General features: G+C 55.8%; 9 protein-coding genes across 9 annotated transcripts; 7 read left to right on the top strand and 2 right to left on the bottom strand.

The window, feature by feature from the left end:
* Nucleotides 1–1,082: 1,082 nt before the first annotated feature.
* C8Q71DRAFT_543442 (uncharacterized protein) lies at nt 1,083–1,927 on the top strand. The gene is made up of 6 exons (XM_047919244.1): nt 1,083–1,112; nt 1,170–1,233; nt 1,296–1,382; nt 1,473–1,553; nt 1,624–1,641; nt 1,706–1,927. Exons 2-6 carry the CDS (start codon nt 1,228–1,230, stop codon nt 1,763–1,765), a joined length of 252 nt encoding a protein of 83 aa, XP_047780637.1. The 5' UTR covers nt 1,083–1,112; nt 1,170–1,227; the 3' UTR covers nt 1,766–1,927.
* On the top strand, nt 1,890–2,640 carry C8Q71DRAFT_543282 (uncharacterized protein). Its single transcript, XM_047919243.1, has 6 exons — nt 1,890–1,990; nt 2,040–2,086; nt 2,162–2,248; nt 2,298–2,378; nt 2,451–2,468; nt 2,531–2,640. Exons 2-6 carry the CDS (start codon nt 2,081–2,083, stop codon nt 2,588–2,590), a joined length of 252 nt encoding a protein of 83 aa, XP_047780636.1. The 5' UTR covers nt 1,890–1,990; nt 2,040–2,080; the 3' UTR covers nt 2,591–2,640.
* A 328-nt stretch (nt 2,641–2,968) lies between these two features.
* On the top strand, nt 2,969–4,799 carry C8Q71DRAFT_752578 (PUA-like domain-containing protein). The gene is made up of 9 exons (XM_047923390.1): nt 2,969–3,028; nt 3,087–3,146; nt 3,226–3,354; nt 3,414–3,465; nt 3,520–3,573; nt 3,623–3,708; nt 3,760–3,802; nt 3,861–3,914; nt 3,978–4,799. Exons 1-9 carry the CDS (start codon nt 2,985–2,987, stop codon nt 4,527–4,529), a joined length of 1,074 nt encoding a protein of 357 aa, XP_047780635.1. The 5' UTR covers nt 2,969–2,984; the 3' UTR covers nt 4,530–4,799.
* Nucleotides 4,800–5,055: 256 nt separating this feature from the next.
* Nucleotides 5,056–6,665, top strand: C8Q71DRAFT_752573 (uncharacterized protein). Its single transcript, XM_047923389.1, has 4 exons — nt 5,056–5,129; nt 5,184–5,269; nt 5,333–6,196; nt 6,248–6,665. Exons 2-4 carry the CDS (start codon nt 5,210–5,212, stop codon nt 6,554–6,556), a joined length of 1,233 nt encoding a protein of 410 aa, XP_047780634.1. The 5' UTR covers nt 5,056–5,129; nt 5,184–5,209; the 3' UTR covers nt 6,557–6,665.
* A 658-nt stretch (nt 6,666–7,323) lies between these two features.
* Nucleotides 7,324–8,636, top strand: C8Q71DRAFT_543228 (uncharacterized protein). Its single transcript, XM_047919242.1, has 2 exons — nt 7,324–8,185; nt 8,236–8,636. The coding sequence occupies exons 1-2, from the start codon at nt 7,496–7,498 to the stop codon at nt 8,557–8,559; spliced, it is 1,014 nt and encodes a 337-aa protein (XP_047780633.1). The 5' UTR covers nt 7,324–7,495; the 3' UTR covers nt 8,560–8,636.
* Nucleotides 8,637–8,992: 356 nt separating this feature from the next.
* C8Q71DRAFT_543095 (uncharacterized protein) lies at nt 8,993–10,820 on the top strand. Its single transcript, XM_047919240.1, has 5 exons — nt 8,993–9,126; nt 9,188–9,286; nt 9,352–10,209; nt 10,260–10,598; nt 10,655–10,820. Exons 2-4 carry the CDS (start codon nt 9,227–9,229, stop codon nt 10,590–10,592), a joined length of 1,251 nt encoding a protein of 416 aa, XP_047780632.1. The 5' UTR covers nt 8,993–9,126; nt 9,188–9,226; the 3' UTR covers nt 10,593–10,598; nt 10,655–10,820.
* C8Q71DRAFT_543113 (uncharacterized protein) lies at nt 10,818–12,587 on the top strand. The gene is made up of 6 exons (XM_047919241.1): nt 10,818–10,850; nt 10,973–11,058; nt 11,116–12,026; nt 12,079–12,382; nt 12,451–12,493; nt 12,556–12,587. The coding sequence occupies exons 3-4, from the start codon at nt 11,172–11,174 to the stop codon at nt 12,373–12,375; spliced, it is 1,152 nt and encodes a 383-aa protein (XP_047780631.1). The 5' UTR covers nt 10,818–10,850; nt 10,973–11,058; nt 11,116–11,171; the 3' UTR covers nt 12,376–12,382; nt 12,451–12,493; nt 12,556–12,587.
* Nucleotides 12,588–13,270: 683 nt separating this feature from the next.
* On the bottom strand, nt 13,271–16,653 carry C8Q71DRAFT_543092 (uncharacterized protein). Its single transcript, XM_047919239.1, has 3 exons — nt 16,438–16,653; nt 16,033–16,077; nt 13,271–15,003 (listed from the first exon to the last, which is right to left on the bottom strand). The coding sequence occupies exons 1-3, from the start codon at nt 16,527–16,529 to the stop codon at nt 13,530–13,532; spliced, it is 1,611 nt and encodes a 536-aa protein (XP_047780630.1). The 5' UTR covers nt 16,530–16,653; the 3' UTR covers nt 13,271–13,529.
* A 2,741-nt stretch (nt 16,654–19,394) lies between these two features.
* C8Q71DRAFT_705002 (uncharacterized protein) lies at nt 19,395–20,440 on the bottom strand (the record flags this gene model as incomplete). Its single annotated transcript, XM_047920424.1, has 3 exons — nt 19,395–19,462; nt 19,527–19,858; nt 19,956–20,440. The coding sequence occupies 3 exons, from the start codon at nt 20,438–20,440 to the stop codon at nt 19,395–19,397; spliced, it is 885 nt and encodes a 294-aa protein (XP_047780629.1).
* Between the last annotated feature and the right edge of the window lie 1,812 nt (nt 20,441–22,252).

Raw genomic sequence — 22,252 nt, 5'->3', positions numbered from 1 at the left:
GCCCTGTCCGCCTTGGCGCAAGGCCGTCCTCCCTATTAGTATCAAGCTCAACGCGAGTTTAGCCGCACCCAACACGCGCCCCGTCTACTGCCGTCCAACCTTCGCTCGGTGTATGTACCGCTGCCAGCCAAAGTCACCGCACCCTGCGACCCAACCGCCGAATGCGACCCATCAGCACGCATCAGCTGACTGCGAGCCCGCGCCTGGAGTCCAAACGAGATTCGCATTCCTCCCCGGGCGTTCGACTTACGAGAGGACCGGTCAGCAGTCGCTCGCGGTCCGGAAAAACTCTTGCGGACGTCGACTCTGGCAGCCGGCACGCAGCGGCTCACACATAACTGCGTATTCCCAGCCACTTTCCATCGAACGGACGTGGGCCGCTTCCCGGCGACCCTGAGCCTCCTGTGGCCTTCAATGCGAGGAACCGACGAGGCCGCACACACGACCATATGGTGGACCATGGGTGCTTGGTGCGCGTCTGCGACTTGCTCGAAAACATGTTACACACATGCGACGTCGGAACTCTCGGACGCACGGCTCAGAATAGGTACTTGTCACCCTCTCATGCAGGCGCCTTGCATTGGTACGCGGCACTGTGAAGGTTTGGTTCGTCTTTAGAGTTTGACCACATCGTGACACATCTTACCGCACATCAGATTGTGCTGCGTTAGCACGTAACAATCTTGTCAATGACAACCCGTCTATGTCTTCGCTCGGTCGAAGATCGAGCGATGAACGTTCCAATCATGCCCACGCCGACGGACCTGCTGAAGCTGTCCGAATTCCTCTTTGGCTTCTCTAGTTCGACTGGAGACATACTTCGCTAGTACGGGTTGGCATGTTTAATCTCCCCCGATGCTTGATGTACTGTGATAGAATTTGAACGCTTGCGTTTTCAGTTCCTACTTGTGCTCTTTTCTGAGATCTAGACAAGGCTGCCTTGGTCGCGGAGCGGCGGAGTGCTCGAATTGGATCCACATAAGCACGCAGATGAATCTAAGATCACCGAAGGTGGCGCATTCCCCACTCCCCGCGCCGATGACTATGACCTCATTCGTGGCGCAAAGCGAGTGTGCAGACCAGCTGTGCGCCGCACCTCCAGTAGCACATATGTACAGTATTCTTAACCGCATCTACCGGTACCTCAGACCGACCATCAGTCAATCAAGAACCCATCCATCATCGACTCCGAGTCGAACAAGCGAGTAAACCACACGAAGACTCCAAATGACCGTGAGTAACGCCATGCTGCACCGTATCAGAGACACCGTAACACGGATACCTGCGTTCCACAGAACAGCGTACAGTCCAAGGACGGCATACCGATCTCGGTCGGGGACACCGTCTACACGAAGATCCGCGGCGGAAGGCACGAGGGCGAGGTACGCTTCCCAGTCCCACCCCTCCTCACCCAACCTTCCGCGCCCAAGCTGACTCAAGCGACACTTGTACTCGTGCTTGCATTTTCGTAGGTCGAGGCCATCGCGCATGACCAGGAGGAGGCAGAGCAGGTCTCCGAGGAGCTCGGGACGAGCGTGAAGAATCCGCCCAAGGTAAGTACGCAGCCGCTCTATCGCGATCTCAGCATGCAGCTGGCGACGTCTCACGACACCTGTCTCGTAGGTGGTGTTCTCCGACCAGGTCAGTGTTGTGTTGTATTGGTGCACTGCGGTTCGGAGGGTGGCTTACGAGTTGCTGTGGACAGCACGGCCACCGCGTCTCTCATAATCCGGGGACCCTCACGCATCCGGAGGGCTCTGGGTGAGCTCCGGTACGACGTGGGTCAAGATGGAACAATAGGAACATGGCGAAAGTTCTCTTGCGGAGGGAGTGTACGATGTATAGGTTCGGTCATACGCAGCATTGAGATTATTTCGAAGCGACGGTTTCGCTGATGAGAGCCTGAGCGAAGCGTTGCGACAAAGTATGACAGTCTTCCGTCACGGTGGCTTCCGAGCCTCGGCTCGATGACTTCATGCTGTGGAGCACAATCCAGATGTGAGTTAGCCAAACACCAGTCCAAACTGTACTCCCAACACATACCATACGTCGAGAAGCAGGCATTCAGAACACTGTCATAATGCCGGTCAGTGAGAGGCGACACACACGACATACAATATGATGTCCTGACCACACCCGGCATTGATTGCGCAAACTATAGACCGAAATTGAAGGGAAGGACGGTCAACCCATCGAAGTTGGGCACACCGTCTCTACCAGGTTTCGTGTAGGGACGCGAGAAGGCGAGGTGGGTCCATCTTTTGGCAGGCAACCATCTAATACGAAGATACGCGAAGGTTGAGGCAATCGTCGAGAACCAAGAGGAGGCGAAGCAGTTCTCCGCGGAACTCGGTACGGCGGTGAGGAACCCTCCGAAGGTAAGAGATGTGTACGCGCTTGATTGTGTAGGGATCGCATCCCTATTGCTCACCTTATGCGCACTGCTCCAGGGCGTGTTCACAGACCAGGTGAATAGCGCATGTTCAAATCGACCGAATCGTGATAGCTGACTCGACAACGCGATCCATAGCACGGCTGTCACGTCGCACATAATCCGGAGGCTTTGACGCATACACAGGGCTCTACCTGAGAGAATCATGGTTATCGAGGCAGAGATATCGTGACAGGAATTCCGAGAAGACTTACTTCATTGTCTCAATACACCTTTTGTAGTGTCGAGGCCTGGACAGCTTCCAGGCGATCCCGTTGCCCGAGACCTGAGAGCCACTGGGTGGTGTACGCGTTCTAGTTCTGGGAACAGTGGATCCAGCTGCCCAGATCTCGTACAAGGTCCCCAGTGGAGAGGCACAGCTTTGCGGTGCGCATCATGATGATTGTCGCAGAACAACGGAGTTGCGTCCAATTGTCCCATGCGCGGATGTTCTGTAATCGAAGAGAAGCAGCTGAGTAGATCGGAGTTCGGGAGCTGCGCGATACTATATGTTGAGGATGACTAGCATGGCACCTCTTGATCGGAAACTATCATGCCCCCACAAAGCCCGGAGCGTGCGGGGAGGACGCGCATTCCGTAGGAATACCCCTCCTTGCTGTCGTAGACGTCTCTGACGGTGTAGGTGCGTTTACAGCGCGGGCAACGTCTTCGGAGACATACCTGGCGTGCCGGTCGGGACCTATTGGGCGTCAAGGTGAGTTCTACGGTGATCTCCGGCGCGTCGTGGCGATCGTTGCTCACATTGACCTCGCTGCATCTCTCTCGTCGACCAGGCAGGAGTGTAGCAATGCCGGTGTACATCCTCCTACCCAAGCGGGGATATATGGGAATAGGGCGGATGGTGCTTACAGCATAGTGTTGTCAGGCGTATATGAAGACGACGTCGACAAGGGAGACCGAATGTTTGTATCACTTTGTCGCGCTAAACTACAGTTGCTGACCTGGTGCGTCTGCTTACTAGCATTTACACCGGCTCTGGAGGACTCGGGCCGGAGACAGGACCGGAGGGACAGGTATGTTGAACTGTACTTGCTGAGCAAAAAGGTCGAGCTTCACAGCACGCGCAGGGGCGTCATATACGTGACCAGTCCTTCGACGATACCAAGAATGCTGCTTTGAAGGTAAGTGCCTGTGTATCTGATTACGCTATGACTGAAGTCTGTGTTATAGACATCCATGCGTACCGGCGAGCCTGTTCGGGTAATCCGGGGCCACCAACTCAGGCTGAAAGGCTCGGATTTCGCACCGCCCGGAGAGTATGTGTGTCATTTACGTGTATTCGTACGGACTCTCTGACAGACAAGTAGTGGCAAGAATTATCGCTATGATGGGCTCTACACAGTGGTTAAGGCAAGCGATTTCACAGATCACGGCGACGGTACGTCTTGACACCCACTACTTCCTTCAGGCATCGCTAGAAACAGGGAAATCTGGCTTCAAGGTGTGCCGTTTCGAATTAGAGGTGATTCTCGCATGTCCCTCGAGAATGGGTTCCACATCTCTAATGTAATGTTTCGTGCATCAGCGGCTCCCCAATCAGCCACCCATACCTAGGCGCGAGGGAACATCCAATATCAGGCAGACCAAGCGACGAGCGTACAGTCCGATTCCGGAGCCCAAGTACGAAGGGACTCCCATTCCTCCTGCACCACTAATAGCAGGATCGTCGTCGCTCCCAAACTCGTCTAACATGCCGCCTCAGCGCTTGGAGCCACAGTCTCTCGCTACCCGTTTCGTGCGACCACGCACGGCACCTACCTCTCCGATCGAACCCGCGTTTACTGCATCGCAACTCCCGGAGCCTCACGCAGTTGCCCTTAGACTGGGCGCTCCTCCGTATCGAGCTGCTCGCCCTCCCGGTGCCTCGCGTGCGAATGCGCCAAGTCCCGTCGCGCAGCGTCAGGTGCAGCCTCGACGTTCATCCATCACAACCTCTACGCCATCTGCCTGGGCTCCTGTCAACCCTGCGGTGACGCAACCCCAGGCAGGAAGCACACCTACCTCGCCGACACACTCGTCTTTCGGTCTCGATCCTAGGCTGAAGAGGTTTAAGTTCAAGAAGAAGTCCGCGTCATGAGCGGCACCGCTGCAAGTGCCGCAGTCCTCGTCGCTGGAGACGCGCTGTGGATTTAAAGACCCGCGCCCCGGGATAATTGGTCATTTATGGACAATTTATGGATGTTGTATTCTGGTCGATCTTTTGATAGTATTCTACCTACATAGTAGGCTGTAAGTAGTTCAATGTACATGTGCGATCGATCATGTAACAATAGTACTAGCTATGTAAGTTACCGGTGACGGACCCGCGGCCAAAGCGACTTCAATGCATATATATCCGTCGGCTGTATGCTTTGCCCGTTCGCCACGGCCAAAGCTTCATTGTTGTCCACATGCTTGGCATCGACTCCTCAGGCTCGAGTCGACTCCGAATCCTCGTTTCTGCCGCGAGATGATAATAGCGGTCACAACATCTCACTGACAGGTCCAACTTCTCGCGACAATGAGACTCGGGGTGTCGATCGCGCGTGTACGATCGCACTGGCCAAAGTACTGTAAAGAACGTGTAATTATCAAAATCACATATAAGCATCAGGCACTGGGCGGCGTGCGGCGTGGCGCATCGCGCGCCTGTTCCGTGCCCAAGTCCTTGATCAGTCGCGACCATCTGCGCCACTAGGTATGTCTTCAGGAGTTGAGCAAACATACAGCAGATTGAATTGAATCTGAACAGAGACATTGAAGTCGTGATCACAAAGCATGGCTTCTCCCCAAAGAGTCCTTCGACCGCGCAAGCACTCCGAGGCATCCGCGGCTAGGGTACGTTCGATATTCGCGTGTCGTGCTGGCACCGCGATTGACAACTTGAATGCCCTTTTGCAGCCTAGCACGAAACGGCAAAGGCTTCTGCGATACCAGAGCGGAGAGCAAGACATCCTATCAGGACAGCCATTGAAGCTCCCGCTTGAGTTGATACTGCTCATTCTCGCGCAAATCGACTCTCCGCGTACCCTCGCCGATGCAAGTCGCGTATGCAAGACCTTACAACCCGAGATTGAACGGCTCCTGTACCGGGAGGTCCGCGTAGCGCGCGTCCCGCAGGTCCGCAGTCTGCACCTCGCTCTCACCAGAGCTCCAGGCCGCGCATCCTTCGTCCGCGACTTCTTGATCCACGATAACGGACGCTTCGCTAACATCGTCCCACTTCTCAACGAGGTCCTACCCATGTTCACGGATCTCGAACACCTGGATCACAACCTGCACACCTGCTTCGCTGATGCGCCGCTTTACAAGACCATCCTACGCACGCTCTCAGACTGTCCATTCAAACTCAGGGTTCTCGAATGTTTCGTGAACAACGACAGGGAGCTTATCCAATTCCTCAGACGGCAAGCGGACGTGGAGTTCTTCAGCGCAAGACCTCTATCGTTCGACCTGCCCGAATGGGAGCTGCCGGAAGACGTCCTGCCACGTCTCAAGTATCTGCAGACTGACTACGACTTCTTCTTGGACGTCATCCCCGCACCCCGCATGATAACGCACCTCAGCCTTTGCTGTTTCCCTACGGATCTCCAAGACTCAAAGCTCGATGCGGTCCTGAGGATCCTAGAGCACCAGCTGATAAGTCTCAGATGCAACCGGTATACGGACCGCCGATTTCCCGTCTGGCCTCCGTCAGACATACTCGCGGGCAGGACCATGCCGAATCTCAAGTTCCTCGAAGTCAACGACGTTATGGCCGGCGCTGTATGTATCACCACGCTGCGTTTTTCTCGGAGATACTAATGCAGCCCACAGTTCCTCCCGTGCACCATGAACGCCCCCAGGTCAAACGTCGCATTGGACACGCTTGTCTGGTCTGCGAGTTGGCTGGTCGGCGTGCGCAGGGATGAAGGCTCACAAATCGTCCGGCCTGCTCATCTTGGCCATGTTCGTCCTTGGGTCAAGACAGTCCTGAGTGGATGCCGCTCGTTGCAACGCTTCTTCTACGTTGAACGATGTGATCAAGAGACACCTACCGTGACTCTGTTCACCTTGTCGGCTGGTAGCGAGCTAGTGGAGGTTCAGAAGGCGGAGAAGGACGTGCCTATTTGGTCTGATATCTGAAGTAGAGTGAAGGGAGTCCCTATGAATTGTGTGTCCGCTGTTCCGATGTCTGTCGTGCTTGTAGCCTGCAACAAGGTCGGTTCTGAGTACCCAAGGGCACTACCAAGTACTGGTCCTCTTGAAGGCCTCATTCAGCATCAATGTGGACCCAACGCAAAAACGCAAAGCCAGGCAAAGCCTCGACCTGCCTCGACGCATCGCCGTAGTTCAGCGCTCCGGTGAATCCGGTCCGCCGGACTCCGAGCGGGCGCATGCTGTCCAGCCCCGATTGCAGACGCACGACGCGCGTCTTGTTGCCGCTGGCTATGTACCACTAGGGCCTCTGTTTGGCCTTCGCAGTCAAGTTTGTGCTTCTGTACCGTTACGTTGTTGGGCAAGGACATCCTGTGGATCCTGTGGTATGTATGCTGCGATAAATTGAACCATAAGCTCATGTGATATACCTCTCTCATAGTATCCTGATAACTGCAGAGCTGTAGAGACGTACGGCGAGCGTGCAGTCACCGCTTTGTTGTCTGCCTCGAGTTCGTTGAGGACATTCTAAGGTCCCCCCTCTCAATCTGCGTCCAGGTGTGGCTTCCGATCCCGATGACATGGGTGACCATGTACTGAACAGGAGCAACAGGATATCGGACTCACAGGACAGTCCATGATCATGGCCTCTTCGCAGAATGCTCTCGGACTCCGAGGGACACACCCGTCCTCAGACGCACTTGTCAAAGTAAGTGTGCTCTAAGGTTATTGCGTTTCATGTGACGAGACTCTTTCTAGGCTCAAACCCAGCGCGAAAGACGTGGTCGACCACGGCAACATGCGGAGCAGAGCGATGAACCGATACCGCCGCTGACACTCCCGCTCGAGCTGATACTGGACGTTTTCAAGCACTTCGACTCTTTACAAACGCTCGCGACCACCAGTCGTCTGTGCAGCACTCTCCAGATGGAGTCGGAGCGTCTTCTTTACCGTGAAGTCTCCGTGAAACGCGTCCCACACATCCGCAGTTTACACCGAGCTCTCGTGAATTCGCCCAGACGGTCATCTCTCGTCAACATATTCCGGGCCATCGACAACGGCTTTTTCGATTCCGTGCTCCCGTTGCTCAAAGAGATCCTCCTTGCGTTCACGCAGCTCGAGCACCTGGAGCTCACACTGAACCTACCTTCTCAATTTCCCGAGGGCATCGACACCATACTGGCGCAGTGCACATTCGAGCTCAAGTCGTTCGCGAGCCATGCGTTTTACAACAAAAACGTTCTGACATTCCTCGAACGGCAGAGTCGCCTCGAGACACTCCGTACAACTGGATATCCACCACCCGACTGGAGCATACCATCAGACACTCTCCCACGCCTCAAGTACGTGGAGGCATACTCTCAGTTCTTCGTGCATGCTATTCGCGCCCCACACGCAATAACGCATCTCGATCTTTCTCTCTTCTATGGGGATCCCATGGAGTTCGGAAAGATTCTGCGAGTTGTGCGACACCAGCTAATCAGTCTCAAGTACAATCTGCATTTCGGACCTCATCCTCCAGTCTGGCTTCTGACAGACAACATCATGAACGGTGTGTCCATGCCAAACCTGAGGTATCTGGAGATCAAAGACGACGGGATGAGGAACCCTGGCAATGTATGCACGCATACTCTAGTCCACCTTTAGTCGTCTGACCTTCTCTGCAGCTCGAATACACTGATGACAACCTGGCGCACATGGAACGACCCAATACCGCGCTGGACACTCTGGTTTGGTCGGCGCGGTTCATGTCCCAGCACAACTTCGGTCCTCCCACACCACAGAGCCGGTTGGCTTTCGTTCGTTCTCGGGCCAAGCAGTTGCTGGAAATATACGGTGTATTGCGCCGTTTCTTCTATGTCGAACGAATTGTGGGAGATCGGCAGCACACGCAGGAGACCTGCGTAGTGCTGTTCAAGCTAGGATCTGATGGACGGTTTATGGAAGAAACGACGGAGGTGAACGGCTTACCTGTTTGGTCTGATATTTGACAGCATCCATTGTGGTATTTTCTGGAAAGTGTGGCATCGGATTGGGATGTACAAGTCCTTTACTTGCGTTACTCCCCTACATTTGACCGTGTATTGTGTAATTGATGGCCTCGAGCTACTTCAAAGCTCTGTTCATGGGAGTAGTACTGGGGCCTTAGCTCGAATCAAGCATGTCATTAGCTCTATTGTAATCATTCATTGACGTCTCGCTGACTACGATGACCTGCTGAAATGGAGATCCGGTATCAATCACTGCTCCGAGGTCGTGAACAAGTCGTGAGTATTGGATAACGGAGAGTACTCATTGTCTTGCCAATGGTTAGCCACACTGCGCTCGGCGCTTGCGCCTTCGCACATTGGTCCACGGTCACATGACTCGCCACTTGTCTGTCGTCATAAAGCTCGGCGCCGGGCGCGAGCTTCATTGACTATAACATCCATTCTCCAGTTCTCAATAGGCTCAATCCCATACCGACAACCTATTATCCGTAACATACTCTAGGACTTGGAACGTGGATCCTCTTCACCGGTGACTGACTCTCTCGAGCCATACTAGTCAAAAGTACTGTACGTTTTCTCTGCGATGATCATGCGACGTAGGTCCTCTGAACGCGATAGTGCACAACAGACTTCATACCACAAACCGGTGGTTTTGAACTCGCGAAGCATGTCTTCTACTCAAAGAGTACTAAGACCACGTAAGCAGCAACCGAACGCTCCCGCCAAGGCAAGTGAATGCGTTGCATTCCGTTTGTTGCATTGCCCGGCTAACTATTCGAGTGTCTCTACCAGTCTGGCGAGAGAACTCAGCGTAAACGACTAAGACGCCATGCAACGCAGCTGCCGGATACACCTCAGCCTCTGAAGCTTCCGGTGGAACTACTATTGCTCATCCTCAAAGAGGTCGATTCTCTGGCCACACTCGCTAGAGCAAGCCGAGTATGTCGTATGTTTCAAAATGAAGCCGAACACCTCCTATATCGAGAGGTCACCGTTCGTCGCGTTCCCGATGTTCGTAGTCTACACCGGGCTCTGACCAAGGTGCCACGGCGCGCGTCCCTTGTCTATATCTTCCATGCCATTGACAACGGGCGCATGTCGATGGTCTTGGACTTGCTCAACGCCATACTCCTCATGCTCAACAACCTCAAGGACTTGGATTTGGACCTCACTACTTGCTTCGAAAAACCCGAGCTACACCACAAAGTGCTGCAGACGCTCTCCAACTGCGCGTTCAGGCTGGAGTCGTACAGCGGCTACGTGGGCAGCGATGGGGAGTTCGTCCGCTTCCTCAAGCGACAGCCGGGCATAGAGTCACTCGGCATCAAGGACGCAGTGCTCGACTTTCCGGACCAGAGCTTCCCGCAGGATGTGCTACCTCGTCTGAAATTCCTCCAGACAGACTACGACTTCTTCCTGAGCATAGTTCGCCATCCTCGCATGATCACGCATCTTGATCTCTCGAGCTGGCCAATGGACGATCATGAGGTGGATAACATCCTGCAGGTTGTCGGGGGGCAACTCGTCAGCTTCAAGTACGCAAAAGATTCAGACCCGGAATTCCCCGTCGGCCAACCGTCACACGTACTACGTGGTGGAGCCCTTCCCAGACTGAAGTTCCTTGATGTAGGAGACTTCATGGAAAACGGCGTACGTACGAAGTCGTTGGCCTATGTGTCGCGCTGACATTCTATATGCAGCACAAGTCCTGCTTTGACCTTCAGGCTGATCTTGAATACATGACGGACCCAACAGTCGCATTAGAAAGACTGGTTTGGTCTACTGTGTGGGAAACCTATCCTCATCGGGACGGGGCTTTTGACGAACTGAACGGCCGCCTGGCCTTCGCTCGCATATGGGCAGACAGGGTACTACGAGCACGTCGTTCCCTGCGCGAGATATACTACATCGAGCGGGATTTGATCTACAACGAAGCGTTTGAGACAGGGGTGCTCTTTACGTTGTCGGCCGACGGCACGCTGTTACAACAAGACAGGAAGGAGCAGGAAATCCCGGTATGGTCTGATGTCTAGACCAATGTGAGTATCCAAGTTCATGACGGAAATCCCCGCTGACAGTCGCTGAAAGGTTCTAGGCTCGAAGATTCATAAGCCTGCATCGCTACATATGCCTCTCGAAGTAGAGCATGTGCCCGCTGGTGTAGGACGGACCAAAGTAGAAGTGTACATAGACTCCCTGTGGTCCCACGGGAATTACCGAATACGATGAGAAACCCGGAGAATACAAGTCAGTCTCGCCCAGTCAGCGAGTCTTGGAACACGATGCAGACGGTAAGCTATTAGCTAAAGTCACATCAGTGCTCGGGACGCTCCGAGATGGATCATGCGCCCGATGCTCATATTGGTCTCACCCACTCCGACTTAACCGTTCTTAACCACGACCATCATTCAAGAGTCTACAAGCAGGTACCTGGCAGGCTGCGGCAAAAGCTTCGAAATTCAGGACTCGACAGACCTATTGAGGCTTTCGATTCGAGTAGTACGTATCTTTGCAAGGTTTCTGGGGACCAGGACTGAAGTAACAATTGACTGGCAGGTCCGGTGTATCCTTCAACTCTCAGCGCTGTTGCAGACCGCGCGCCCATCACTCCCATGTCGAAGAAGAGAGTCCCGAGGCGGCCGGCGCAGGACGCTATGTCAAGTCGGGCTCAGAGACTTCCGACGGAACTCCTCATACTGATTCTCGCGAACATCGACTCACTTCCCGCTCTAGCGAGCGCTAGCAGCGTGTGTCGCGCCTTTCAAACAGAGGTCGATTCGCGCCTGTACCGTGAAGTGTACATCTGCGTCGGGCTACCTCGTCAACTTCGCAGCCTCTACGATGCGCTCACCTCGCAACCTCACCGTGCGCTTCTCGTACATGTCCTTCGAGTCCGAGACAACAGACACACGAATTCCAATTGTACAGCCATGCTGAACAAGCTTCTCCCGACGCTCGTGCACCTTACGGACCTTCGGCTCGACTTGGAGTATTGCTGCTCGCAGCCGGCAGTGTATGATGGCATCCTCCGGACCCTGAATAAATGCACCTTTAGCCTGTCGTCCTTTGAATGTCGAACGACACAAAACGAGGATCTCAAGCTATTCCTGGAGAGGCAGACGCGTATCGAGTCCTTGATCGCGAAGCCTGGCACGATTCTCGACCGGCCAGAATGGAGACTTGCATACGGCGCGCTTCCTCGACTAAAGTGGCTACACTCCTACGACGATTTCTTCGTTGACAACATGCACGCCAGTCCCCGCATGATCACCCATCTCGATTGGTCCTCTGCCCATGTCACCGACATGGGTCGGGTGCTGCAGCCTCTCGGCAGAAAGCTCGTCGACTTCGCTTACCGTAGGTCCCTCGGGCGCAACCCGAGTTTCATCGAGCACCCTTCGGCCATGTTCCGTACCTGTGAGCTCCCGAAGCTCAAGCACTTCAAGGTAGTCGACCAGATAGACGAAGTGAGTAAAGCCTTCGTTGTTCGCATCAACGACGATCTAACCACGTTTCTAGCCCGCGCCATGCCTTGCACAGGTCTCCAACATGGAGTACATGTCACGTCCAGACGTGAAGCTCGAGACGTTCACGTGGGTCACTCTATGGCCCATCCGCAGACGCAAGAGTACACGTCTGGCTCTCTTCCGTGGTTACATCGAGGCCATCCTAGCCGCCTGCCGATCATTGCGTCGATTTTACTACGTCGAACGCGATGACTTGGGGCTGCATTTCATCGTCTCGTTCACGTTAGCAGAAGACGGTCATTTCATTGAACAAGACGAAGCAAGATTGCCGGTCTGGTCTGAGGTTTGAAAGAATGGTATGCATGCACTCCTTCAATGCAGCTGCTGCATGCTTCCGCGAAACCTAGACTTACAAGTCGCGCAGAGAGTTGACCCAATGATGAGCGGGAGTCGTCACACTCTATGAAGTGAGTCGGGCACTTGCAAATGGCATGACCCAGTGGTCCATACTAATAAGCCAGCATCGTAGGCGGCATGTAGATAGGTTGAATGACCTGTGCCCCCGTGCTTAGTGTCATGCAACGACTGGTCAATCAAGCGGACAATTCAGTGATTCGAAGCCGTAAATGTTCAGACGGTGAAACTAGGCTACCGGTGGGTTGTAATCACAAGATGATGGCTCTAACACGGTCAATGGCTCGCCGTCGCAGGAGATCAAGTCTTCGCTGCCTTGAGCTCCTGTCGAAGTCCTGTCGTACAATGCCCACCCTGCACACCGCCCTCCATCGCATAAGGATGTATCCTTCTGACGTAAGTTCCACAGATCTGATTCACCATACATAACCCTCCCCCGCAGGCTGGCAGCCACATTCATCGCCCCTGAAATCCCGCTCATCGTCAAGCTTAACCATGTACTTCGTGAATCGCGGAGAAACGCCCATGAAGGGCATTCGTTCGGATGATGTACCAACGGCGCCTCGCGCATCCATTTTGTATTTGTAAGTTACCAGAGTACCTCTACCGCATCCGATGCGTAATCCGAATCAAGTCCATAGACAGAGCAACGACAAAACGAGAAAGAAGAAAACAAAACATAAAACCCGTACTTCCAGAACCGCCGAAAGAATCGACAAGAAGTCGCAGTCATACACTGCACACCAGCATATCACCCGCCCAGCCCAAGGATGCCGCAGGATGACGGACCGCAACAGGAAGAAAGAACCGAGATGCACGAGAACGAGTTGAGGAGGCTGAAGGAAGCTGGGATGTAAGACGATACAGCACATGAGATGCGTACAGATGGGTAACCATGATCGTAGAATGGACATGCACTGTGTGGGGGATATATGCAGGGAACATGGGTAATTGTGGGTCTTCTTTGTTTGCTTGCGTCATAGAAAGGCATGAAAGTCATGAGGAATATGCAAAGACGTAAGCCTGAGATCCGAAGAGAGCAGGGTATGCAAGACATGAGACGCGGACTACGCGCAAACGGATACTCGCCTACCGCGAGCGGAACGCCGCCTCCATATACGAGTGCGTCGGCTTCCGCAGAGCCGCGGCGCGCTGGAGGTTCCGCTGCGTGATATTCACGCCCGAGCAGTCCTCCAGCCAGACCGCGCGCTCCCGGCACGCGCGCACGACCTTGCACCAGAACACGTTCACGCGCTCCTCCGGCTGGACCATCCGCATCCGATGGCTCTCCTCGCTCATATCGCGCACGTACCGCAGGCTCGGGAACGCGTCACGGCGGAGCAGGGACGACAGCTGCTCGAACAGCGGGAAGTACGGCGTGTCCGCGCCGGGGACATCCGGGTCCTCCCGCAGCCGCGTGTCGATGTCGCGAATGCCGATGAGCTCGACGCGCGGGTGCGCCGGGAGGAGGATGTGTGGTGCGATCCAGTCGGGGCTCTGCCAGTGCCACTCCGCATCCGCCGAGCAGATCAACTCGCGCAGGTCCGGACACCACTCCGCGAGAGGTATCGGGCGCGGCGATGCGTGCTGCATCTGGAGGACGTGCTGCGGCGTCGTCAGGTAGTGCTCCTCGACGAGCGCGGACGAGTGTCCGAGCTCGAGCTGCCGTAACTTCGCGCCGTGCGCCTGGAAGAACGCCGCGAAGCCCGCGCCGGTATAGCTGAAGTCGGAGGATAACACCGACAGGTTCGTCAGCTTCGGCATGTCCCACGACGCAAGGGCCGCGAAGGTGTTGTTGTCGAGCGACACCTTCAGCGCGCGCAGCGATGGCAGGCAGACGTTCATGTCGATCGTCGCGCCGTGTGACTGCGGCTGCGCGAACGACTCGGCGATGATGGAGCGGAAGTTTGGCGAACAGCATGAGAGCTCCAGATACTCCAGGCGGGTCGCAAGGTTCGTCTCCAGTGGGTGCATCCGCAGTTCGAACGGCGTATCATCATAGCAGGTCCAGCTCAGCCTCCGGATCTTCGGATGCGTAACGAGCCGCAGGATCTCTTCAGGACTACACCGCGGGTCCTGTACGGCCGCCAAAAGATTACGTTGCACGGAATGGTGGTCGGAGAAGATGAAGAGCTGGGGCGAGTAGTCCAAAATCGTCCGGAGGTCAGCCGGCGCACAGCGCTCTAGCGCTGGCGTCTCGATATGCAGGCGCCGCAGATATTTCCCACTGCACTCTTCGCCCTGCACGAACTCCATGATGAGCGTCCGCGCGAGAAGCTTCGCCTGGACCGAGCGGCTGATCCATACGAACTCGTACACGAATGGTCGGCTCAGCGCGTTCCATTCTTTGCACACGAGCGATAGCGCAAGCTTGACGTGCATAGCGGCGCGGTGCGTCGCGAGCTGAGTAGAGCTCGACGACTCCAGGAAGGACAGCTCCTGCGAGGTGTCCAGCGGGTCGTAGTCGAATAGGCATGCATGTTGGATGATGACACCCCATAGTTCTGGAGGGATGTAGGGTAGCTTCAACGATTGTCGCGAACGGTAGCGGAAAACCGAGCGTCTGCGGGCAAATAGTGAGCGCATATTCGTCGCAACGACCGAGCAGGCAGAAAGGCTATATGGCAGAGGACAAAGACGACATCAAGAACAAGGGCACTGACCCTATATGCTCTGGAGAACGCAAACATTCCAAGCCACAAATACACAAGCGCTCATATGGTGCCTTATTTAGCATTCCACAGACCGACACGACAGGCACCGCATGCAGGCCGATCGCGAGTCGCGACTCCGGGTCTGTGTATACAGAGAAAGATAGGCACACAGGCCAGGGAGGAACAGCCGTGCGATAGGACCGCATACACGACAACTATGACCTTATCCAGTCAGGAGATTGGGATGTGGTACCTCGGCGCAGGGCCTCCCAAAAGCCGCGTCGAACCCTTCCTGAGCATTCGAGGAGACACAGAAGCATACACACAGCAGCAAACCATATCACGGGCCCTGTTCATGTGAGCTCTCGTCGGTCAGCAAGGATTAGGCCATATGCCCTCAAAAGGCCCTGTGAGGGACAAGGCATCCTCTCCTACGAGGCACAGCGCATTGATATTAACCAAGACCGGGGACGTACACTTCAACGTCCTCTCTCAGGGCACTCTACGCGGTACCAGCAATGCCCAATCAGGTAAAGCAAACCGGCCGAGAAGCACGTTCGTGTTGGGGATGCTGCAGTCATGCGCAACCAAAAGAAAGCAGCATCAGACCATGCAGGGCGCTGTGTTAGGGATGTTTGCACACGAACGCGTCAAGACAACGCGACAGGCTGCGTTCTGGAGGATAGATGCGCATGGCGCAGTGATAGTGGGGCAAGTGGAGTTTAGGAGCAACGCGCGGAATATCGTCCTTCGCGTCCTTCGAACACATATGCAAGCACTGGAAAACCACCCGAACAAAAAAAAAATGCCCCGCGGCGGGGTTGAGTACCAGGAGCCGAACAGTCGCGCTCCCGGTCCGCATATACCCTGTCGGGCAGCGTACGCCACGAGACACCAGGAGAACGAGAAGGGCAAGGATAGCACTGAAGGAAGCTCACCGTTTACTGCGTGACCAGTCTACTGCAGGACGGTCTGTGGGGTGTCTAGAAGTGAGGGTGTGAGTGATTGCTCCTGACTCACATATGGTGGACACGCGTCGCCGGACGCGAGTGTAAAGATGCATGCCGCGTGCGCCCACCCAGGAAACGCGACACGTCCAAGCTATGCAGTTGTCCGACCGACACAAGGACAGTAGACAGAAAGTCATTGAACGCATCAAGCAAGCCTTCCCCGGATTCGCGGCGCGACTTGCCTCTTCGCGACTAGTGTCCAGCTCGCTTAGGCCAGATCGTGGAGATGTATGCGCTGCATCCCAACGCAAAAGCCTCGATACCGGCGGAGAAGATGGTCCTCGCTGGGGCAATCCCACCCGACCGTCGCATTTGCAGAAAGGGCATGCTTACCGTTTGCTATGCAGCCGCTGCGTGACCACGCGGATGCCGTCCTTGATGCGGCGGGAGAGCGCGTCTGGAACGTGGTTTGAGGCGGAGGACATGTCTTGGGCTTGCCGGGCGGTGGCGAAAGGGCGGTGGTCGTCGTGCGGGAGGTCGTGGACGTCGTGGGCGGGGAGGACGTGGAGGTGGATGAGAGGAGTGTCTGGCTCACGGTCGACCCCTTGCCATATACATCAGGCGCTGGTCGGCTTCCTTCGCTTCAGCCGGCCGCACTCTCACCGCCTGCTGACTAAGCGCTCCAGCCGCTGTGGGGAGTCGGGCGGCCACTTCCGCTTATGGAAGGTGCCCCTCGGAGCTGCGCCCGCCCCGCCCCGCCCGCCGCGGCCCGCCGTCCCGCCCTCGAGAAGCGGCGCGTCCTCCAGGCTGCCCGGTGTCTCCTGCCAGTGCCCACGTCCTCCTCCCAGGTAGCGCGCAATCCCAATCAGGAATTCTCACCAACCACCCGGCGCCAGCAACGTTGCGTAACACTGTTACTAACAGCAGCCGCGCCTCGCCCAGGAGCCTCTCACGCCCCTCGATTCACTCCAGCCTTGTCCGCTCTGCCAGTCTCGGCGCACAGCTCGCTCGGACGAGTGCGCGAAGACGGTTGTATGTACGTACTGTTCGGCGTTATGCTATGCACCTGACCTTCGTGCGGAACCTCCGACGCTCACGAGCCGCCTTCGAGCCGCCTTCCAAGAACGTAATCGTATACGTGGAACCTTTCAGAGCGATGATGAGGCTGCAGCCGCCTAGTGAACGCGAGTGTCTGGTGCTGTGGTCTTCGGGCTCGGCGGTTTCGTACAAGTCGGTCATCGAACGAATTGACGCACCGCCGCAGAACAACAGTATCTTTCGACGGAACAACCCAACTGCCAATTGGTGGTGCCCATCTGTTAGAGGCGTCATGCACACGACACAGGCCCATCTGTCCATCCGTCATTCAGTGTACCATTTCTCAGCAGGCTCCCAGGTACCGGTGCTCGCACAGCGGACTCCCTTCGTCTTCCCTGGTGCTCTCTGGGTGTTTATGGGGCTTGGACAATTGGCCTCTTCGAGACACAAGTGCTCACAATAGGCTATATTCATTGGCGCATGGTAAAACTCTATGTCAGCTTACACCCACGGTGACATCTTCGACAGGAAGTCTAACTGCGAGTCCTGGGACACCAACGGATCATGCCATTCGGTCCGTACGGCGCTGTGAGTCTCTCATCTCACTCTTCCTCCCACCGGCACCGAGACACTTTCGCAGGACCCTTCTCACACAGATGCCCCATTTGCTCCACTATATCAGTATCATATCACCTCGTCTCGACGTTCATATTTATAGACCTCAGACCTTTGCTACTCGAGTGGAAGCGCCATGGACGACGCGCCTTTACAACAAGCATCGTGAACTGACTACGGACCGAACCAGCCTGCACAAGCCAGTCTGCTCGTCGCGCTGATAGCATGAGGCACGCGGGTTGACACGACCCTCGCAATCCGCATGGAGAGCCTGCATCGTGTCCCCAGCCAGCCTCCTCCAATGCGTTCTCTGGCCTCTGTGCACCCGGTCACCGGCCTCCAATACAGGCTACATCGGCTCACGATGCTCGGTGAGCGCGTACTTGTGCATTGTTCCGAGTCAATACATCCGCATCGTGTCTACAACCGTCCGTAGACCAATCGCTGTCACGCCCGGTTGAAAATCGGCCTGCACGAGCTTCCCGGAGCACCGCTCTATTCAGAGTACCTCCGCAGAAGCCAGCGTTGCACCGTTCTGAGCAGTTCTCGATGGTCCGTGTCTCTTGGTCATTCAGCAGACATGCGACAGCTCGCTCTGTTGCATGGTTTTGTTCAGGACCAAGGGACTAGCTGCGCAGAGCTCTGAATGGGCCAGGACCTCGAAGGACTGGACGAGAAGTTGAGGACAGGATTTATGAACACACACCGGTCGGGTCATGATAACTAGTCCTAGTCAGGTCACGGACGATCAATTGACGAGCCTGGCGTCCGCAGTCCAGCCGTTGTTATACGCCGGGTTTGACCGTCCGTATCGACAAGCGACTTGGGGCACCCGTCTATTTTTGAAGGCCCATGGAAGTCAGTGCTTCATTGTATGGAGAAGTGGTGTAACAGACATCAAAGTTGATAAGTTGACCGTCCCTAGACTCGTAGAAGACCGCGCGAGCCTCGAGCAGCCTGAATTACTGCATACCCTGCGAGCTCGGGTCTGCCCACGAAGACAGCGGCCTTACCACTAGTACTGTCGCTACATAAACGATCATCCGGAACTGTGTACTCCTTTGCCTAATCCTACACCGCAACATCAGTATGTACGACGCCAATCACCATCGACATGCATACAGGCAACGGCATCGCAGCCACGAACAGCGAGATGGCCCGCATCGTCGTCGCTCAACGAGCTCGATCGGAAGGTCAGGTACTGCCAATACAGAAGGAAGTATGTACTTGCATAGCAGGAACTCAAGCGGCCACCGCATGCGGGTCGGGTGGTGTGCGAAGACCGCGGCCCTTTCATGGGTTGACTTTTGCGGTACTGGTGCGTTGCGGGTGGAAAAATCGAACACTTCACATGTGCGTGAGCAAGCCTTGAGTTTACGTTCGTGGATGGTGGACTCGCAGCTAGCGTGCTATCGGAGCACCGTGGGTCGTTCGAGCGTCCGGTGATAACATGCTCGTGCTCAGCAAGCAGTACGCGGTTTTCTCGCTGCAGAAACGTAAGAGTCATTTTCATTGCAATTCTTGTACATGTCATGGTCAGCGTAAACCGTGAACTAGGGTATCACCCCTCGATCCAATCAGACATCCTATCCGATCGTCACTCTGATGCAAAGGATAAACCCATTGACTACTGAACTAGATCTGAGGAGCCAAAGCATGCCTCACGTTGTACAGGGTATTGAACAGCTTTCCTAGCCTCAGAAGTCCACAAAATTGAGTAAGCCAACGAGAACGAGACAGACAGAGTAGGCAGAGGTCAGATACCCTAATAAAAAGCCCAGGTTAGACTCGGACATGCATAGACATTGCGGCGTTATGACGAGACGTACCTGCTATTGTGAACGCAGTCGAAGGGTCTTTCGCGGCGATACTATACACTACTCCAATCACCACCGACAGGAGGACAGGTAGCATGATAGCGATGGCTATCCTCGAGAGCTGCCACCGCTCCACAAACTCGATGCCGAGGTCCGTGCGCACGGTTAGGACCTGCATGAACTCGTGTCGTCCCTTCATGTAAGACGGGTGGTGCAGGAACCATCGCAGACGCATGTTCTTCGATGGGCTGACTTTCGCTGGGCCCAACCGTTGCGGGTAGACGATCGAGTGATCTGCCTGTGATTCGACAATCACATTCAGCATAATATTGAACATCACGGAGCTACAGTGTCAACCCACATGTACCATGGTGATTGAGCTGTCATGGATTATCATTAGCAGACGTCCCTCATCATGCAACCACCAGAAGAGCCACTCACGCGACGTTCCTCAATGAGAACCACTTCCTCCAGATCGTCCGCAAGTCATCATACGTCTTCCGAAGCTCACTCAACAGGGCCGCGTCGTCCCACTCGCCCTGTATCCTCAGTACCTTGTATTCCGCACCCCTGAAGACCTTCAGCGGGAACACTTCCCATGCAGGGCACCACCCATCGCTCGCCTCGCTCTTCAGTTCATGCGGGAGACCAACGGCACGGAGGAAATTGACACATTGCTGAGACTGAGTAGCAGGTGCTTTGCCGGGGGGAGGGATGATCAAGTGTACAGACTTAGCACTACTGCGCTTCTCGCTGAAGGCAGAGCTGCCAGACTTGCGCAGCTTGCTCGAATACGATGTAGCAAGAAGCTTCGGATCGGGACACGATGTCGCGTTGACTGAGCTGCGCTCTGGAGAAGTGCAAGGTGAATCATAGTTCACCTGTGGCTCCGCGGCAGTGGATTGTCGGACATCGGTGATAGGCATAGCGCAAGGGCCGAGTATGTGCGTAGGCATGCATAACATCGGCCCCGGTGGACAAAGAGGTGCGCCTAGCGGTTCTTCACCATGGATGTCCGGTGTTCTTGGACTCGGAACAATGGACCGGGGGGACGTAGTGGCCTGCACGTTTGGATCAGTATTTTCAGTGGACAACATACTCTGGAAGGAGTTCTCCAGGAATTCATGTCTGTCTGGGTGTACCCGTGGCACTGAGGGACCAGCCCCATACGTGGGCAGAGCCGTATCGCTCGGATGCGTCGCGCTTGATGCATCTTGGGGGGCAGACGGCATCTCCGCTGTTCCTCTCCGATAGTCACGCTTGAGGTCTGAGCCGGTGCGGTGTTCGGACATATTTTTCTGTGGACGAAGCCATGGGGGTGTCGAGGAGCGATCACGTCGTCGACTGAGCAACCTGGACCTTCGCGGGCGCTCCAGACTTGGGTCGCAGGATACTGTAGTAGGTGCGTCGTCCGGCAGGGGGTGCCGGTGAATGATCACCGGCGGCGGGCCCCAGAATCGCTGGGGTGACCGCGACCGCGACCGAGACACCGCGATCGGCGAGGGACTGCTCTGTCTGCGACCACGAACCCGAGACAACAAACGACTTCTGCTGCGGCGCACGACTGCAGAGGGACGCGAAGGGACCTGGACGACTGGCGGCGGCGAAGACGAGTAATAGCTGACCCGTGGATAGGGTGATGGCGATCGCGACACACGCACAGGAGAGGGAGTCCTCTGTCTGCGACCACGTTCCGGCGGCACAGACGGAATTCGGATGGGCGGGGGACTTCTGCTGCTGCGGATGACCAGGACGACTGGCGGCGGCGAAGAAGAGGCATAGCTGACCCGTGGATAGGGTGATGGCGATCGCGACACACGCACATGCGAGGGAGTCCTCTGTCTGCGACCACGTTCCGGCGGCACAGACGGAATTCGGATGGGCGGGGGACTTCTGCTGCTGCGGATGACCAGGACGACTGGCGGCGGCGAAGAAGAGGCATATCTGACCCGTGGATAGGGTGATGGCGATCGCGACACACGCACAGGAGAGGGAGTCCTCTGTCTGCGACCACGTTCCGGCGACTCAGACAGAACTCTAACGATGAGCGGAGGACTTCGGCTGCTGCGGACGGCCGCAGAGGGACGCGAAGGGACCTGGACGACTGGCGGTGGAGAAGGCGAGTAACTTCCCCGTGGATAGATTGGTTGCCCCGACCGACTCACCGGTACCACGATAGGCGAGGGACTGCTCTGTGTGCGACCACATTCAGTTCGAATCGTAATCACCGAAGGACTTCTACCACGGTTGTCCGCTGGACGTCCATGTGATGGTATGTGGCCAGATGGAGCGTCTCTTGGCATCTCCACAGGCGAACGTCTATAATGGCGCACTCGGCCAACAGTGACCCAATCAGGCTCACGGTCCATTGGCGGCGATGGCGCATACTGAGTTCGAGGTGCGCGTACGCTCTCCGGGGTCGGCTCGCGCGCATAACGACTCGGTGATTCAACTGGCGGAGGGCGAATTATAATCGGTTCCTGGGTCGGTGACCTCCAAGGGTTGGGGAGGGGAGAGGGCCTTCGAAGGGGGGGTAGTACGTGGCCAGATGGAGATTCTCTTGGCATCTCCACGGGCGAACGTCCATAACCGCGCATTCGGCCAACAGGGACCCACTCACGGTCCATTGGCGGCGATGGCGCATACCGAGTTGGAGGTGCGCGTACGATCTCCGGGGTCCGTTCGCGCAGATAACGACTCGGTGGTTCAACTGGCGGAGGGCGGATTATAATCGGTCC

Source organism: Rhodofomes roseus (assembly GCF_022264815.1).
Source record: "Rhodofomes roseus strain CIRM-BRFM 1785 chromosome Unknown C8Q71scaffold_7, whole genome shotgun sequence".
Lineage (NCBI taxonomy): Eukaryota > Fungi > Basidiomycota > Agaricomycetes > Polyporales > Fomitopsidaceae > Rhodofomes > Rhodofomes roseus.
Note: the sequence above shows the minus strand (reverse complement) of the source record. Positions and strands in the feature narration are given on the sequence as shown.